Source organism: Hirundo rustica, chromosome 5 (genome assembly GCF_015227805.2).
Source record: "Hirundo rustica isolate bHirRus1 chromosome 5, bHirRus1.pri.v3, whole genome shotgun sequence".
NCBI lineage: Eukaryota > Metazoa > Chordata > Aves > Passeriformes > Hirundinidae > Hirundo > Hirundo rustica.
Genome location: NC_053454.1, coordinates 37,395,363 through 37,414,913, shown reverse-complemented (window position 1 = coordinate 37,414,913; position 19,551 = coordinate 37,395,363). Strand labels below are relative to the sequence as shown.

At 38.6% G+C, this 19,551-nt stretch overlaps 1 protein-coding gene across 1 annotated transcript in view; it reads left to right on the top strand.

Moving 5' to 3' along the window:
- COL25A1 (collagen type XXV alpha 1 chain) overlaps positions 1-19,551 on the top strand; it is a 299,790-nt gene that overhangs the window by 247,820 nt on the left and 32,419 nt on the right. Inside the window, exons 20-26 of the mRNA XM_058420779.1 lie at positions 1,190-1,234; positions 12,498-12,560; positions 13,042-13,110; positions 14,012-14,056; positions 15,981-16,025; positions 16,542-16,619; positions 19,286-19,309. Coding sequence (XP_058276762.1) covers positions 1,190-1,234; positions 12,498-12,560; positions 13,042-13,110; positions 14,012-14,056; positions 15,981-16,025; positions 16,542-16,619; positions 19,286-19,309 — 369 coding nt within the window. The remainder of the gene's footprint in view (positions 1-1,189; positions 1,235-12,497; positions 12,561-13,041; positions 13,111-14,011; positions 14,057-15,980; positions 16,026-16,541; positions 16,620-19,285; positions 19,310-19,551) is intronic.

The window sequence follows — 19,551 nt, the reverse complement described above, 5'->3', positions numbered from 1 at the left end:
CTCTGGGTAGTGCAGTTTGATGAACACCTGTATTATGTGTAGGTGTGTTTAGCTTTGTGTGTGTGTACACGTGTGTACGTGAGCACATGGATGGATGTAAGCGTGTGTGTACACAAGCACATAAAATATTTTAATATCACAACTCGTAGGTATCAGCCCAAACCGCAGAGTTGGAGTCTGGATTTCTGTAAAGCTCATGAGTGTAAAAAATCTGGAATATAGTTCAATTCGTTGTAAAGGTAAAAGTTGGCTTCAGAGTTCAAACCTGAGCTTCCAGAAAGTTCAGGGAATATTCAGATCCAATGCGCTGGTTAGAATCCATCTGTGTTAAAATAAAATCCCCAGCCTTTAAAATAATATTTTATTCAAATGGTATTGTGCTTATTTTTTTTTCTGTTCATCGTCTTTATTTTCCTAGACAGCATCTTTCCATTGAGCTGATGCCTCAAAATGACCATTTGTGAGAATGTTGACATTCTTATCTTAGACTAATTCCAAAATTAATACGTTCAGTTCTCAGTACTTGTTACAGAATTATCTTGCAAACAGAGTTCTATAGGTCTTTCCATTGTGATTTTAAATAAGCAAGGTTTTTCTGGGTAAGGCAGTAAAATGTTACATTCCCACTAACCTCCATGACACCATGTATGTTCACAGATAAAGAGCAAGCTCTGAAGTGATGCTGTGGATAGCTCTATAAAACTGATGGCCCAGTTATAATTAGGCAGTCCTGCCTGAAATGTGAAATTTTAACCAAGAGCTCCTGAATTGCTTGGTAGCTAAAGCAGACAGTCACCCAGCACAGTATCTAGCTCAGAGTTGAAAATGTAACAGAATTAAACATCTGTCCTAAGTATGGAACTTAAATGGCAGTGTGTAAAATGAACCAGTGCTGCTTGTTTCCTTCCGTTTTGCTGAAAGCTAATGTGAATTCATATTTGGCTTTCCTGACACGGATTTTCAGCCTGTGTCATCTTCTCATTAAAGGTTCCCAGAAGGTACCTAAGTTCTTACAATGACTCTTACTAATTGTACATTTAAGTCACTCATTTTGAAAAAAACAATCCTGCTGGAGCTGACTGGCAATCATTCATGCACTTCTACCTTGCTGCAGAATTTACAAGGCTGTTCAATGGATAGTGATTGTACCTGGATAATGTCTGTAATATTATGTAATTTTCCTGTGTAGGGTGAACCAGGCCTTCCTGGGCTTCCTGGACTCCCTGGAATAAAGGTAAATAAACTGTAGTACCTGTTGTACTGGGTGGGGACACCACAGAGAGGGGGGAAATGCAAGAATGTGGCTCAAATGGACTTTATGTACCTGTCTTACATCTTTTTCTGTGTCTCTGGTATTAAGGTGGGGTTTTCTATAGAAAGGTCTCACATGGAAAATTGATTAAGTGCCTATGAATAGGCAAACAGTATATCTTACATTAAAATGTGAGGCAGAACATTCTAGTTATTTCTTCTAAGAATCTATAATAGTAGAGGTTTTTATATATTTTTTTTTAATGGAAGTCTTGTCATCAAATTTTACTTGGTTTCCATTTCAATGTGTGCTTTCCAGTAGCAATATTCTGCTGAATTAACCAAGCCTCCAGCCAGAGAACTGCATTAATTATACACAGGCAGTGGAGACCTGGCTCTGTTGACAAAAATACTCTGTGCTCCATTACACTGCAGTGATTTCCACGGACAAGTCAAAATGTTTTAATAATATTCTGTTGAGTATTAGCTACAGTCCCTGACACAATACCTGGTTTAGTCCCTGGCTTCCAGTTTGTCTGGAATCTTTAGGTAAATTGATGCAAAAGGCACATAGTTGGTTTAGTTCTAGCATAAGTGGTTGTGTTGGGAGCTGCAGACACTTGGACAGGTTGAAGTGTAACTGTGTAATTCTGCAGAGTGTGAGCAGATTCACATATCCTGAGTGAGCACAGATCAGAAGGGCTCCTTTTCCTTTGTGTCAAAGACTGTCCTTTCAGAAGACAAAATGTCTTTGAAGCTTTTTCCAGCATGGGCCTGTCTATGCCTCAAGGAGAAAGTTTATAGGATTTCCCCCATAACAAGGAGGATAAGTCAGAAACTAAACTCTTGTCCACTGTGGTGGGAGTCAGGATTTATCTCATGGAATATAACATTTGCAGTGATTTTTTCAAGGGACCTGTGAATTGCTACAGTATAGAAGCGTAATATCCCTTTTGTATTACTAGTGAATTATGGGGAAAAATGGAATGTTCATGTTAGATTTTGTGTGTTGCAACAGCTTAAAATATAGTTCCCCTGGAGATTGTTCATTTTCTGCAAGAATAAATGCTGTAGTGAGTAGTGAAGATCATGAAGGAGAAGAGTCTGGTGTGATTAAACTATCTTTATAAGAGCCTTTGGCAACAATCCCAATTCTGTTTACTTTAATAGTGAGCAAAGGGGTAGCTCAGTTGGAGGTCAGTGGGGCACTTGCCTGAGGCACTCATCCCAGGGACACTTGCCAAAAGCAACTGGAGCTGTGGCTGCACTTTGGGGTTTCCATGTTCATGCAGACCACATGTCCGTGCATATAGCCAGTAAATAAAAAAGCCTACATCTGAGTGGCTGCTCTGGGAAAATTATTTGTTGGCAATAAGAATGGCTCAGAAGGGCAGCTTCCAGAATCACCTGAAAGACAAAATGTGAAGTGAAAAACGGATGAAGTGTGGGAGTTTTGCCCAGTGAAAATTTGTTTCCAGATTCAGTGGATACAGTAGAAAAACAGTGCAGATGGCCTGCAGAGCAAAATGGAATGATTTGGTCAAATATTAATCATTTAGGAAAATACTTTCTCCTGTTTAAAATCCAGTCCAAAGGGAGACTGGATGTGTTTCAGTGAAGAAATTTCATCTAGTGCAATTCTGCATTGAGGTGGCAACCCACAACCTCGATGGTGACAAGGAAGCAGAATGTGCATGGGACAGAGCAAAGCATATCTGGTCACATCAGACTTGCATTTCATTTCAAGGCATTTGTAAGCACTGTTTTATTAAACAGTCTGTAGCAAAACACCCCAGAGTCTTCTAAGTCACTGAGACTATGTCTGTGGCATGAGAAGTGGTTGCAGAAACCAGAGAATGGCTGGAGTTAGGAATACAGGCACTCATCAGCAAAGGAAAAGTAGTAGTTCCCCCCCTTTTTTCACCCTCCCTTTTAGCAAAGATTTATATACCGCCGCGGTAAGGTCATTACGTCAGTGTCCAAAAACAACATCCGTGTTATCTCATGGAGAAACAAATTTCCAGTGATCTGGTGTTGATCAAAAGCTACTTTGAAATTACAGTGAAGGACGAGAAACTTGAGCATGGAGAAAACTCAGTTGTCTGGACTTGGAATCAGTTGGTGCTGTCATCTTGTACAAAATCAAGAGGAATCTTACTTGGAGCAGTGACTTCTTTCTTCCTTGTTTTTTCCTTTCCCGAGTGATCCTTGTTGTTTGTTAGAATTTTTTTCTGGGATTTTGGGTTCTGTTCCCCTGTGGACTTTATAAAACTCTCCAATATATCTCTTTTCTATTCTATCTTAACAGTGATGTGCAGTAGTGGTATAACATCAAAGACATAGCTGAAGCTCCTCAAAATGTCATTGCAACATCTAAGAACTTGCTACAAAATATAAGTTTCCATAAGGAGATTTTTTCCTAACAAACAGATTATACCATTCTCATGCATTTGTGTGCCAGCTCAGTAGCTGGGCTGTTGGCAGAGATTTTTCAAGCTATTTCCAAACTTTGCAAGAGGTAAGGAAAAAATCAAGATGTGGGTTTGTTCTACACATTGAAAATTCCTGGATATAGTTCTTAAATGTTAAATATCAAGTCCCCTTTTCCATAAATCTGTTAGTTGAACTTAAAGTTGCTTCCTTGTGAATGTTTCTCTGCAATGGCAGGCTGTATTATGAAATATTTTAGGTAACTGTGCACATGCACAGCACTCTTCACAAAAGTTAAATTTTGTGCAAACAGAAATGCTGTGCCAGGCAGTGGACCAAATCTCTCCAGCTACAACTCATCTTTCTTCCTATGGTTAAACAAGCTTCCCAAGACATTCAGTCCTCTATGCTTCAACATACATAAAGGAGTAATGAATACTAATCACAGAGAAACTTTCAGCTTCTTTTAATGCCATTGCAGTTAATTAATCAATGTTCCTGGGAACCTGGAAGGACTTGGCTGAATGTGATACTGCAGTCTGGATGAGTGGCAACATTGGAGAGACATGCAAGTATCATATCTGAATTCAGGGTATGCAGCAGGGTCATTTATTACTTACTTTTCTAGACCCATTCACCGTGCACACGCGGATGTTTTGGGAGGTCTTCCTGTTCCTTTTCGTTCTCTCCTCCTTTGTCAGTTGGTGCCATGGAGGAAACACAAGCGCAGTCAGTTATTTCTAAGACAGTGAAGAAGCTGTCTGTGACATACTAGAGAAACATTTCTCGAGCACCTGTTGCTGTTTAGGAATGGCTGGAAACTTAATGAGCCCTGACTGTGTTCCACCTAAACTCAGAATATTAACTCATCGCTCTGCTATCCCCCAACTGATGCCAAGCAGACACAGAAGCCTGTCTGTGAAACACAAACTTCATATATCCGTTTTACCTCGTAACTTTTGCAGGAAGATACCTACAAAGCACCACTTGCTTACTGTAATGGAAATCATGCATGCCCTTGTTCACTGTAATGTCAGACATCTCTCAAGTCTCTTGCATTGCATTTTCTGGAATTTGGCCTGTACAGGCCTCAATTTCTTCACTGCAGTGAGAAGCCTTCACAAAACACAAGCCTGTTCTCAATAACAGCACTTTTTGCAGGATCTAGGTTTTTTGTGGTATCTCTGGCATTGGTCCCTCAGTTTTTAAAACAAACACTGAACTGCAGCACACATAAATTTTTATTTTACCATGTTCAAGAAAACTGAACCATTGAGTGGTTTGACATGAGAATAGAAAGGCTGCTTAGCCCTTTTGCTTTTGGGAAGAATGGAAGGTTTTCTGTGTTTCAGAATTCATTGGAAGTGCTTGATTCAATAGACTTGCCAGTATGCATTTTCTTGCATCTTTCTATACAATTACTTTGGTTGACATCCTTGGGACTGTGCGTGAGCAAGGTTTCAAAAAAACGTGGATAATGATATGGGAATTTGAATGAATTTTATATCCTTTTATTTTTCTTTTTGTGAAATCAAAAGCAGTTCTAATATTTTCTGTACCTAAATTTCTTTTTTTTTTTTTCTGTACTCACTCAGAGATCTTACCCTCTAAAGACTAAAAGACTCTTTGCTTCACAGAACGTATTTTTTTAAGGTCTAGAAGACTTGATACTACTTTCACACAGTTAATTCTGGTAGAAAAGAGAAATTTTGGAGGAAATGAGAGAGAACTTTCCAGCTGGATGCATAGAAGTTAGTCTCCTATTTAAACTCTTGTAGAAAAGAGAGCAACTGTTGTTGGAGCTTATGTGTTTAAGTGCTGCTCTTACCATCTGGCAGCAAAATGAAAGGAAATCTGAAGTGAATAGTAGTTCTAAGCATTTTGGTTCAGAGTCAATGCCATTTACTGCCTGTAGGAAAGTTTGGTAAATTCCCTTCTTCTCCCAGGAGTTCTTAGGAAGGCTGTTCACATTTACCTAATGCATTTTTCCTTTTCTGTATTCCCATTCTTCTTCCTGTTTTTATTCCTTGGTAGTGTTAACAGTAAACTTGCAGGGTCTCTGTCTCTCTTTCACTCTCCCCCTCTCTGCAGGTTCTGGGTGTAAGTGGGGACTGATCTAAAAAAATAGGACTTAGTACCCACTTTTGGTAGGCTGGATTTCAGAAGTAACTCTGTATTGGTGGCTAAAATACGTTACATGACTGTTCAATGTGTTTTGAGTATTTGTTTTCCGTAATGGAAGTAGATATACAAACATATATCTGTATATTACACATCTAGCTTTGTTCATTGATTCCTAGCTGTCTGCTTTCCATATATTATGGCAGTTGCATAAGGTAGACATGTAATTTCCCAGAACTGATTTTGAGAATCAAGGCCAGAAAATAAAATCATCTTTAACATTGGATGGTATGTGTGTGTCAGGGGTGATTACTTGGGTGTTCTTCAAGATAAATACTTCAAGTTCTTACTAATTTCTCAGAAAGTATATCTTCCAAATCTCTTATTTTCTGTCCTGGAAAAAGCTGAAACATAAGGAACTGAAACACAGAATGTTGTTTCCTCTATAGGTGGAAGACTGAGCTTGGAAAAACTACTTCACAGCATATGTTTTATGGCATAGCTTAATTTTTCATTATACGAAAAATAAGTGCAAGTCAAAAATTTTGAAAACAGTTGAATAATGACAGAATCCAACACCCTGCTGTATTCAGAAATCAAGTATTTTGTCATTCACAAAGAAGACTTGACATCAGTAATCTTAAATTATTTCTGAAGTACAAATTTTATAAGGTCAGAAATGAGGACATGCAGTAAAGCTCCTTACCTTTCAGAAGAGCAACAGAATTCCTTAGATTTGTCATGTAAGTCCTTTTTAACAGAATCAATTTGGGGCCAAACTCCTCATCATTTAGCATTTTGGTCATAGAAAAGAATTAAAAATTAGGTGCTCATTACAGCAAGTGTTTTTATTCTATCCTCAAAGATAGTTAACATGCTGACTTGAATCACAGTTAGCCTTAAAGTAAGAAGTCTCTTATGATTAATGAATGCAGAATTAATCAGAATCATTACTGTTTCTGATAGCACTCTCCCAAAGCAACATACTTTCTAAGCAGACAGAAGTTAAAAGCAAGAAGAAAATTAGGCTCACTAAAAAGCAATATATGTCATACAAAGTGAGGCTTGTTGTGAAACCTCAGGGTTCCAGCCAGGTTGTTTAGCCAGGTTTTACTTCCCTAACTCCAAATGAATCATAAAGTCTAAATACACATTTGGAAATTCTAAACCGCAATTGTTTTTCTAAGTTTAGGGAATGATTAGGTAGTAAAGATATTGTTTCAAATGCGGTGAGTGAGCCAGACAACCTGTTTTAACTGGCAATTTCTAGGGCCAATTCTAAAGTGATAGGAAAAGCCTTAAGAAAGACCTTAAAAATGGGGTTAGGGTTATTATTTTTTTTTATCAGATTTCCTTGTACCTTATTAATTTCCTTCTTAGGAGATGAATACTGTAGACATCCTGAGAGGAAAATTCCCATGGACATTAGGCTATATATATAAAGTCCCTCTAATGCCCTTCACCGTGACTTTCTGACTTGTATAGTCTGAGGCCTGCTGAGTTTCTGAGAAATTGTTTCACTGGAACTAAGTGCTGCAGACAGAGGCAGGGCCTGAGCAAGCACAGCTCCATGGACCACCATGGATTGCTCTGTTACAGGATCCTGAGAATATGGCCCTCACTCTTCCCTGGAGTGGAGGAGCTGCAGTATTTTGCTTAGATGGACACCTCGAAAACCAAGTCTTTTAGGAAGCAGATGGCACCTTCCGGGAAATCAGCACAAGTACCCATGAACCAAATGAAATTACAGCTTCATAGCTGTTCTCCAGATTGCCTTGTATGAGGGTTTGGGGTCTTTTTTGATAGGTCTTCTATATATCCCCACCTTTGCAGGATTCTTTTGGTAGAGTTAGGCAAGGAAAGGATATCATGATTATTTTGTTTTAAATATGCTCATAAGTGAGCCAGGGTAACACTGGAGACAATCACTGATCTCTTGATGTGATTCAAATGAGGAACCTTCCACATCAGTCATGGTCAGAAAAGAACTTCGAGGTCTCCCAAAGTCAGTGACTCTTGAAGAATTTGCATGCTTGCCCATGCTAGACAGGAATTTTTGGAGGTCCACTAGACCTGCAGGCAGGAATTCGGAATCTCCAAGCCTGTCCGAAGCTGTGTGATCAAGCATGGTTATGGTTTTTCTCCAGCCCACACTGCTAGGTTTTCTGTCAGTGGAAAAGGTGGGGTGCATCCCGCTTTCCAGAATCTGCCACAGAAATTTAGGATGCTTTGATGTGGTATGCCGACTCCAAGGTGTGCACGCAGGAGTCTTGACCTTGGTACATTTGGATTTCCAAGGGAATGCCAGGGAAAGATGTTTTAATATGTCCTGCCAGTCAGCGCAGGCACAGAACTTCCATGGTCTTTGCAACGGGGCTGGCAGATACTGAACAAAATATTTCAGGACCAGTGAACAGTGTAATAAAGGTCAGAGTTAGACATCTAAATTTCTCTGGCTAATTCTACTGCAGAGCACTAGATAAGAATAAGGATTGAAAATACATTCTCCTTTCAAATTCATGGTCTAAAGGTTCGTTTAGTCACATTGCTGTAGCATAGGGAAAATGCTGTAATATTCTGATGTAGCTGGATTATAGTAAGGTAACCATGAGACTTGCAGGTAGGATGGTAATTTCAGAAAAGGAAGAGAATTTGTTTCATTGTTATAGGAAAATTGTGGTTTGGATGCATTTCTGCAGCACAGGTTTCTTTTTTAGGCATTCATTGATCTGGATGGGAAAACGTTTGGTATAGTCATTAGGAGAATAATAAAGGGAGGAAGAACATTCTGTGGGAAAACTGTACCCATCAACTGCTGTTCTCTGCTGATGGCTTGCATCAGTGTAAAGCTTTGTATTTCAGGCACTGGGGGAGGAGTAGGTGTGTCTGTGAGAGCAAAGTTTCAAATGATGGTGGTGTCTGTCCCAGCTGTGCAATGGAGGCTAATTCTGACCAAATACAGTGTTAGAACTGCATCGTTGGTAAACATTTGCCAAATTAATGATGCTTAAAACAGAAACCAGCAGTGAAAATGGTATTTCAACTGCTGTACCTTTTTTAAGCAAAAGTTTGTGTTTTAGGCAATTAAGGTTTTTGTAAAACTTAAAGATGAGGGTTAACCTCTAATATCAAAGCTAGCCTCTGCTTCAGCCCATAAAAGCTTTGATTATCATGAAAACCAATTCTAATTATGTCTAGATATCTAGACATACCTAGATTATGTCTAGATTCATAAAAATCTGACTATGCTCTGAAGTAAATTACAAGGTGACTTTTTAATATTAAATTCTGATTGAGCTCATTACACCAGGTTTACAGAATTTTAGGGCCCTTTTCTGCTTCAGACTGTTATAAGAAATGAAAATGAACATTAAAAATGTTTGTCAGTGGTAGTATATAATTTGATATCTGTCCCACTAGTATTTCTACAGTCAGCAAATACTTGAGAATGAAAATGAACATGCATGGAGGTAGTCTCTTAAAATATTAACATATAAAGGCACTAAAAATGATTCTTCATGTCATAACACATCAGTTATGTAGACTGGAAGAAATTCACAAGCTTGTTTTGATGGTTTTTTTTAATATCAAGCTGCCTGTGTTGTGATTAATGCAAATTGCTTCAAGTCTTAACAGTGGATGAAGTTTGAATGCTGAAATTTGCCTTGTTGACATCTTGTGCGATGTGGTGGTTTCTAAGCAGTGATGTCATAACTATACCAAAGGGTTAAACTGAAATGTGTGACAGAGTCATCATTTGCTGATGGCTTTCTATACAGCTGTCAAATGGTACTTCAGATTGCAGTATTACAGATTTTGTGTTCCCTGCCCCAGCTTTAGCAGGCAAAGGAGATTGCTGTACATTCCAACTGGATAAAACTTGGATTTTGTTGTAAGAAGTTGTAGGGAGATGTTTGGAAAAGTCGTATAAATCTTAGTTACTCTGATCCCTTGCGTTCCTCTCAGCATTTCATGGTAGTTAGAACAAATTCTGAGTTCACTTAAGCAAGAAGTTTATTTAAGAACCAGAGCTGCAATGTTGTCAAAACACAGTGCCCTCCCAAGCAAGCCTTTAACTCTTGCTTTCCTGCAGCTAGGTGCCAGCTAAATCAAACATCATATATTTACAAAAAAAAGCTAAAGCACTTCATTCTTAATTTTCTAACCACATTCCTGTACAGCTCTGGAATCTTGTTTGTGTCATCATAAAGGTCTTTCCCTTGCCTTTACATAACCAGGACACCAGCATGCCTTACTGAGAGGAAACTGTTTCCTTTACATTTTACACTACAATGGCAGTGCCAATTTTGATAGATTCCTTTTTTGTTTGGTTGGTATTTTGCTATCTGAGTGGCATAAAAGATAGCATAAAGCTTGGAGTCATCAATATTATGGCAGGTGCAGAAGTACACCCAATGAACATTTTACTTAATGCCTTATGCTGTGGTTGCTTTCAAGAGATTTGGAATATTAGGGAAGACATGGCTTAGTTTCAAATCATTCAAACACATTGTCTTTTTACTTAGAAGCGTAGTTCAGGTGGCCAATCAGATCTGTATTTTTAATCTACTTATCCTCTCTGGCACTGGTTAGTGGGAGAATTGCATGTTCCTCTTAATGTAGCCGAGTTTTCACTACTGCAGTTTATTTCATGTGTGATAGGAATACACTGTTGGATCATGTTCCATTTGACATCCACCGTAACTGCTGCATCTTTCCCAGCAGATCTGCTGCTCACCCCATCAGTTCCTGGTCTCTGCCAACACATCACCTCTTCCACTCCACATTTCAAAACACTTCAAAGCTCTGTGCTGTATAAGACCTGTATACTACTTATGCTAATTAAGCCACCAGCTTATTCCGTTAGCAATTCCACTAGCTTTTGCAAAGCATCTTTTTCTTCTCTCTTTAGATATTTTGGGGGAAGGTGGGGCTTATTCTTGGACTTTGGCCAGGAGTTTTCTTGCAGTATGCAAGTGGTATAGTCCTGAGCAGAGAGAAGAATTGACTCAAAAGCTGCATTAACCTTTGAGTGACACTTCTAAGCCTTACCACCGAAAAGAATCGTGTAGTCACTGCATATTTTTTCTGCCTGAAGTCATAATAAGCTGGTCAAAAAATTAGCCTGGGCAAATTCAGTATTAAAACAACATGGGGCTATTGAGTACCTTCTCATTCTAAAATAAATCATTGAAGCTGTATTGTTCTTCATTTACTGGTATCAAAGTGCTTCCATCTGCAGCAACAACCTTATGTTACTCTTGCTGGTGTGTATTAATATGCAGAGTTACATAAACTTGTAAGTTGTTTTTTCTTACGAGAGAAAAAAAAACCCCGAAATGCTTCTCTGTGACGTGTTTGTCTCAGTTTATTTCTTTACCATATTTTGAACCATGGCCAGCTGGAACTTCATGTGAGAAAGCTCATTATTTACTTGTATGTTTTTATAATCTAAATGGAGGTCTCTGGGAGCTTGCTGTCATCCTTGATATAACCACAGGGAAGATTTCTTTGGCGTTGAACTGTTAATGATGGATTGCTGATGAGAGCACAAATGAATGTGCAAGAATACTTCCTAATTTGCTCACCATGTGCAGCATACCTTTATTTCTAAGGAGGGGAAGAGATGAAGAGAAATATTGTTCAGCTGTTCACGTGCACTGTCTCTGTATATTGTCAGTAATGATACCACGACAGGATTATGATCTATCTGTCTTTTAACTATTTTAAGAGGCCTTTGATGGGTAATTTTTAGTCATTAAGTTCAGGGATATTGCTAAAAGGCTAATAAATAAATATTAATTGGGTTACATAACCAAATTAAAAAATTTCAGTAGCTTTTGGAAATATCTTCTTGGTTCAAATATATCTGAGAAAAAAAAAATGCAAGATTAAATAGCAGGAAGCCTTATTCATGACAGTTTGTGAAGTAAAGCATATGGCTTATTAATCTTGCATTGTCTCTCTTCAGGCATGGAGATGGGTAATAAAACATGGCCTTACTCTTCTGCTCGGTGCTGCTTCTGCTGTAACTCTGCTTGACTCTTGCTATTTGTCTGTCCTGTTTGTACAAATGAAAGGAGTAGAACAGAGAGGGAATGAGGAGAGCTGTGGCTTATTCCCAGCTATTCACAGCCAGAGAAGATGTCTGGGCATAGAGAACTGAAGTATTTTACTGTCAGAATGAGGAGGGAAAGTACCATGGTACTACAGGTCTCTGACTTGCAAGGAAATGCAACACACCACAACAGTACCACCTCCATTTGTCACACACCATTTCTGCCCATCTATTCACATTCTGCAATAGGAAACCACCTCAAAACACATGACTGAAATGAACTGTCCCTTTCTAAATGTAGGAACATTCAAATCTCTCCTCCTGCCTGCAGACTTGCTTGGATATTAGTTTGATGTGTTACATTACAGACCACGTTGCATATTAACAATCCCAAACCTCATAAACCCCATTTGACACCTTCTGCTTCACTTGCATCTCATCTGCTGCATGGTAGCTTGCTACAGGAATTTATGCTGATGAAAGTTACCTGTGACAAAAAGTGCTTCTGTAACTGTTGAATCACAGCTGGAGAGCTGTAAGCAGTATATGGGGTGGGGAAAGACTACCTAAAATAAGCTTGTGTTATTATAATTGCTTACTGCCAAATAAGTAATCTTCTTATATTGTATTTTTGAAGGGTGAACCAGGTTTCATTGGTCCACAAGGAGAGCCTGGGTTGCCAGGGCTACCAGGAACGAAGGTAAGGGTAATGGGTGTGTGCTCTGGTGTGAAACGCCTTGAGCTAATGTCAAATTCAACTTCCCTCAGCAGGTAGCAGAGACTGAGGCTGCTGTTGGAGAAAATGTGAAAAGTCATGGATCAGTGCTACGAGATAGATACATAGATATTCATATTGGTGCCCTCACAATATGTGAAGGCAGATGTTACATCATAACGTTAAGTCATAAGTCATCTTTTTTCATGTTAGAATCCCCAGATTTGGTTGTTTAAGAGGCAGAGTAGGCATGACTGAAGAAACTATATTTTCATAAATGGTGGGGGGTTTAGGAAAATGGCTTGAAAGTGTGTGCAGGGAGTAGAACTTTGATACTGCATATGACATCCTGAAAATACAGGTTGACTAAACCACTCCTTCTTCTGTTGGCTTGGTTTCTTTCATCCTGCTGAGTTGGTGGTGTGCTGCCCAGTATTTTGTGATATATATTTGTCTTTTGCAATAGGGTGACAGAGGAGAGGCAGGCCCTGTTGGGAAGGGTGAGCGAGGTGAACCTGGAATCCCTGGGCCAAAGGTCAGTCTGATTTTTACATTGGAAATGTTTTACACCCATGAACATGCCTTTGCCTGCTGAAAAGTAGAACAAAACTTGGTGAGTGAGCTTTTAAATGAAAATGCTGTCAAGTGCTCTACTTCAGTCCAGAAGACAATGGCAGTTCTGTGTTCGCAGCTGTGAAGCTGCAGTCTGAATGGACTCTTATTCGGTTTACAAAGTAAAGACACAACCTTCATACACTGTCATGGACTTGGCCTAATTCATTCCAGCTGAAGTACTGACCTCCAGGTCCCTAACTTTCAGCATCGAAGTTTGAACTCTTTGACCAATGTAGCTATTGAATGCAGAGAAAATCCATTTTGCATGCTGTTTTCTAACTCTCTAAGAAAGAGATCAGTCTAACTACATTTTAGTATTGTCTAAATATTTCCCCTGGTGCTGATATTGCCAGGATTTTCTTTCCTAATGCAGTTTGAAAACAATAAGGTTAATTTTCTGCTTCTTGGCCAGTTAGTTTGTATTCACCTAAATAGTTGGGAAAAGAAATTGTGGTAACACTTTATTTTAATCTCATGTTAGAATATTTAATTATCTTCTCTATCACTTGGCTATCATTTCTCAGGAGCAATGGAATGACGTAGTTCATTCCTGAAAACCAGTGATAATGATGCCCATCTTTACTATTTACTATCAGTACTCTTCTTCCTTTGGAAGGGTGGAATATGTGACTGTTGCACTCTGGTGTTAAAGAATATATTAATCTGGGTGCTATTAAATTAAATGCCTTTAAAGATCCATTATCTTGGTAATAGCAATATAAAGTATTTCTGCTGTTCCAAACTGGAGTTAGTCATTACTAATTTCTTTTTCTCTGCACTCCCATTTCTCTACCATTTTTCTCCTATCTTCCTTCAAACAGGGGAAAACAGGTGAACCTGGATCTAGAGGCCCCAAAGGGTCAAAGGTTAGTAGTAAAGAAAGTGTCTTTAGGGGACTAATTAACACGGTGATGTTTAGAATTAATTCTTTGTAACATTTCTCTTTAAAAGAACCTGTAACAGTCTGCAGTGTTCTTTATAATTGAAACCTTCTGACCTTCAATTTTAGCTAAAAATTTAGTCAAGGCTTTTGAACACTGTGATTCTAATCCTTTTTCTGTTATAACATCCACTCTACTCTGCTGTTGTTTCCCTCATGCAACTTGGTTTCTCTCTGTGTAACTGATGTGTGTTAGTTCTCCCTCATGCCAGGACCCAACACCTCGCTGGGCTGTTACTGGGTTTGCAATAATTTTGTGGATCCACACTTTGGTGAGCTAGGAATCAGTGGTATTCCAAGTACTGCAGGCTCAGATATGATGGTCAGAAGTCCTTCAAAGACAAGAGTTGTTGGTTGTGTTACTGTTTTACCTGCTTTTCAAAGATTACTTTGATTATATCTATCTACCCATTTATCTTTCTGTAGATATAGTTGGCTCACATATATGGAGAGATAAAATATACGTTTTTCTATTGCTTTGTCTGCCGTGCAAATACTGTTCCCACTGGATTCCTTCATGTTATATGAAGGATGAGTATGTATTTGTGTAGGTGGTTATTTACAGGTTTGCTGTCAGAATAAGGGTGCCAATATAGGCTGGTGTGATACTGTTTGCAGTACTTGTAAGGTCCTTGAAGGACCTTGGCCTTAAGTGTTTAAAGATGTGATTAAACAAGTGCCATTTAACCTCTCATTCATTCCCACCAGCAAGAAGTGTTGGAAGGCAAGGGAACTGACGAGGGAATTAAAGGTTCAGAACGAGAGCAGAAGAGTAAATCAGCCTCTCATTTGACTACGGTACCTGGGCACCTCCCACATGCACCAAAATTATAAGGATATCCCCTTTAAGTCCCTTTTTATCAAAAAGAATATACAAATTTCATTTTACCTGTCATGAAAATTTGGCTCACAGAAGTCAATCTAGTGGTGGGGAGCTTCATTTTTTAACAGTTCCAATGCTCGCTAGCTGCTGCCATGGCAGCACTGAAAGGAAAGGCAGATGGCACAACCTTGATTATGCCCTGCCACCAGCCTGCTCTCCACGTGCCTTCATTAGCTCTGTGAAAGTTTTCTGGTTTCTATGTGTTCTGTTACTGCTGGTGAATTAATCATTCTTCCCTGACTTTCACCAAAGTTCTCTGGATTTCAACAGGAACAAAATTTGTAGTTCTTACCCATATTAATTTGAGTAATATTAAAATAGAAGACTTTATGAGAGTGACTGTGAAATGAATTGTGGATGCTGGAATATGAATGCATACATTTTTGAAATTCCCTCTGTCATTTGAAAAGTATTACTAATAGCCAGGAAGAAAAAGCTGGGTGTAAGCTGATAATGATCTTAAGTCTGTCAAAACTCTGACAGCACAGTTGTGTTTGTAGGGGAGGCAGTGACTCAGACCAGGGAGGTTCGGAAGGTTAGTGGAGATCACAGAAAAGTTTGTACATTTTCAAACACACATTTGAAGAAGTTTCTGACTGTTTTCAAACTGAGTAATTTCATTTCTCTAATATTCTATTCAGGCTTTTGATAGTAGTGTCATTGAGAATAGGGATGTTACACAAATCGAGTAATTGGTAATTGCCCGTTTTTTGGTTCTTTGCGATTTTTTATTGCAAAGCAATACAATATTCTAATATTCACACAGAACCAAGTACATCATAGTCTATTCTATCAGGACACAGATTTTGAAGGACTTTCTCCTTTCATTAAATAAGATTCACATTCTGTTGAGGAAGAGAGGCCCTGTAAACCAGTTCATATAAGAAAACATATTTAAAAGGGAAGAACTATGTGATAATATTGTCAAATGGCGTATTTGTTTTTTTCATGTATCATTTTTACATAGGGTGATACAGGTGAGAGGGGTGACACAGGATCGGCAGGTCCACAGGTAAGTCTATTTCTCATCTCAGCTCTTTGTTTTGTACCCTTAGATTCAGTCTGTGTGAACTGGAGTTGTAGCAGTAATTCAGTTAAAACTCCAAGTGAAATTGGACACTTGACACTGTTGGAACATGGTTGCTAACTGGACTTTAATATGACTAACACCGCTTGCCACTATTTAAAGCAGTCTCCTATCCACAGTTCAGGGGCAGGATCTTACAAGCCAGGTGTTCTGACATCGTTCACTGCCAATAGAGAACTAGGGTGTAGGAATGCTTAAATGTCTTCCCTCAGAGGTTTGGTGTATTTGCTTTCCCAGTGCAGCACAAGTCACTTTGTACTGACTTATTTATCTTTATTTAAAAAAATGTTTTCCTTTAAATTCTGTGTTTTATAGTAGTATATTGCAAGTACAGTAAGAGTCTAACATCACACAATCAAGTCTAAGCACTTGCCAGTAGTTAAGAGTCTAAAACAGTCTTTTGGCAGTTGTCTCAAAGTTCTAATGGAAAATGTATTTCAGGGACCACCTGGACAGAAGGGTGATCAAGGTGCAACAGAGATCATTGATTATAATGGCAATATCCATGAAGCTCTGCAGGTATGCAAACATAACAAGGCTGAATTGGCAAAGTCTGGTCTGTGAAAAAGTGGTTTGTCAGCATTGTATTTATCTTTTGTCTAGAGCTTGAAAACATTTTATGTGCAAAATTGTTGAGCTTATTAATCAGGAATTGCTTTCTCTATTTGGAAACCAGGTTTACTGTGCTAGAAAAACTGTTTCCCTGATACAAATTAGCTGACTGAATTAGTTTCATTAGTTCCCTGGAGAGTACTGACATCACCTAATGAGGACAAAAGTAAATCATTGCTGGCTTTGGTGTTTAGTGCTGAATTAATGTAATAAACCACATACACAGGTTCAACAGAAGTGTTTGCTTTTCAATTCATGTATTATAATATTGACATTTCTTTTTTCCTTGTTTTCCTTCTCCTATTCCTGTAAAATGCAAAGAGCAGAATATTTGAGATTTGGAAACCATGTAACGTGGTTCCATTAGCAAGCTGTGGATTCAATCAGCAACTTGAGTACATTAAGTAAACCAAGCACCAGTCTTCTCACTTATTCACTTCTGGAAAACCTATTTTGACTGGTGTGCAGAAAAGTGTGGAGGATTAAAGTGGGGTTACAAAAGCAATGAGTGAGTGTTTGCATAAAAGCAAAGGACCAAGATGACATATGTCATTGCAGTCAAGGTGATTTACATTGCAGCATACTCAGATGCAAATTCTATGCAGTATAACTCCACCAAAGTGAATGGCTTGCTTATGTGAAACTGGAGACTGGATTTGGCTCATTGTGCATCTGATCACTTTCTCACTGTAGCCACTGAACTTTTTTCTTACATTCACGCAGTGGGAGTGGGTAAATGTCTGACCAGTCATTTGGTTTCCAAGATTCTTTAAAAAAAACCCCAACTCATTGCCTTTACTAAAATCTAAAAGCCTTGTATGTCGCTAAGGCTGAGCCCACAATTTCATTGTGTCTGCGGAGAAGTCTGCATAGACAAGTTGTAAGGCTCTGCATTATGTTTGCCTCATTTGGTTTGCTTGTAAGGGAATTCAGACACACAACTTTCAGTCATCTAAATCCCTCTCTGAGTTACATGCCTTAAGTAGCCTGAAATTAATGTTGTGTATTACCAGACACAGATTTACCAGGGGCTTTAGCCCCTGTATCTCCTATATTCTGTCTTTGTATCGTAACTCTGGCATCAGTGTTACTTTCAAGCTTCCTCAGAAAAGCTGCAGCACATAAAGAAGCCTTAAAAGTGGACTAAAGCCTTGTGTAGTAGTTGAAACATACTAGGAAGCCTTTATCCCACTGCAAATCATTGCAAATGTCATCACCTTCTGATCCAGGGCAACGAATAATTGATATTAATGGGAATGGCTGTGCAAAGAGGGTGTAAGTAAGATTATATAGGATCAATCAAAAATACCCTTGCCAAATCCAGCTCAGTCCTTTCAGATGGCAAACACCCATTACTAAGTCTCCTGGTGCCAGATTCTCAGGGGCTCTGAGATTTCCAGTTCTCTCGCAAAAGTATGTGAGAACTTCCAGTCCTCAGCACTGAACTGTGAACTTGCACAGAATTTGGCCTTCAGATTTAAGAAGTTGACAGGAGTTTGCAAGATCTGGGCTGCTTGTCTCGTGTTAGAAATTAGTAATAAATCATGAAGCAGTCTTGCAGTTTAGTCACTTTGCCTTGTGCCTCCTATTCAATCTCATGTTCAATCTTAAAATTGTCATTGTGGTTGGAGCAAGACCGCTGCTGAGAGTATGTGGCTTCACTTGGAGAAACAAATACAAAATGCACATCTCTGTCGAAATTGTTCTTTACACTTATTCTGCAGAATTTCCCAGGGCAAAAAGCAGTAGTTTCAAAAGTTTAACCTTTGTAGGAGCTACAACATTAGATATTAAAATATCTGCCACTGTAAAGGGATCCGTTACTGTGAACATGTAAACAGTTCTTTGCAATGGTGTTTTTAGGTTTTCATACCTAGACACATACATACCTGAACTTTTCAGTGTTTTTAAAGTTCTGGATGTATTTCCATTAATATGTTGCAATACAAAGCATATGAGTATATTAATGCTGTGTGTTAGAGAACAATTCTGTTCAAGTACCTTGTATTGAGCAGGTTCCAGATCTTTGCCAGCAGTATGTATTGTTGTGCTGACATAAGGAGGTTCTTTGGCACATTGGATAACAATTAGAAAAGCAAAATATTTCTTGTTCCATGTAGGCCAGTTGAGTTCTTTAATCGCAAAAGGAAAGCATGTGCAAGCTGCAAAGTTTGAGGGTTTTACTCTGTTTAAAAATATAGACTAGCATTTAAATTACATTTTTCCAGTTGCTTTTCTACTTGCTTTTAGATTCTTTGGCAAAAAAAATAATAGTGACAGGTCAATATATTTTGCCTCCTTCCGTGATAAAAATAACCTTTTTCTTTCCAAGCATTCAAAGCAGAATTGAATTGTACCAAAGTACTGTCTTAATCTAATTCCCACAGAAACCAAGCAGGTAGTACAACACGAAGAGTTAAAAATAACAAAGGTTTTATTCATGTTTTTGAAGGCACAGTGTCTCCCACCTGCAGCATAGGTTCTGTGGAGATTATAACTGCAGCAAACAGAATTATTTATATCATTATTTAATTCTGCTACTGACAATTCTTGTTAATGCATTTTGCCAACAGAGGATTGCCACCCTGACTGTCACGGTAATTCCTATTGCATGACTTACTGTGTGTTGTAGAACTTCTCCTTTGTGCTGCAGCATGTTCATTATTCTGCTAGCTCAGGACATGTCTCCATTGGATGTCACCCTAGTTCATCATAACATGTATCGATTTCTTTGCTTGGTGTTCCTGTAGCAGAGAACCCATTGTTGAAAGCCAAAAATGGAACCAATTCTGCTCCTTCTGTAAATTAATGGCAAAACTTCAGTTCATTTAAGTACAAG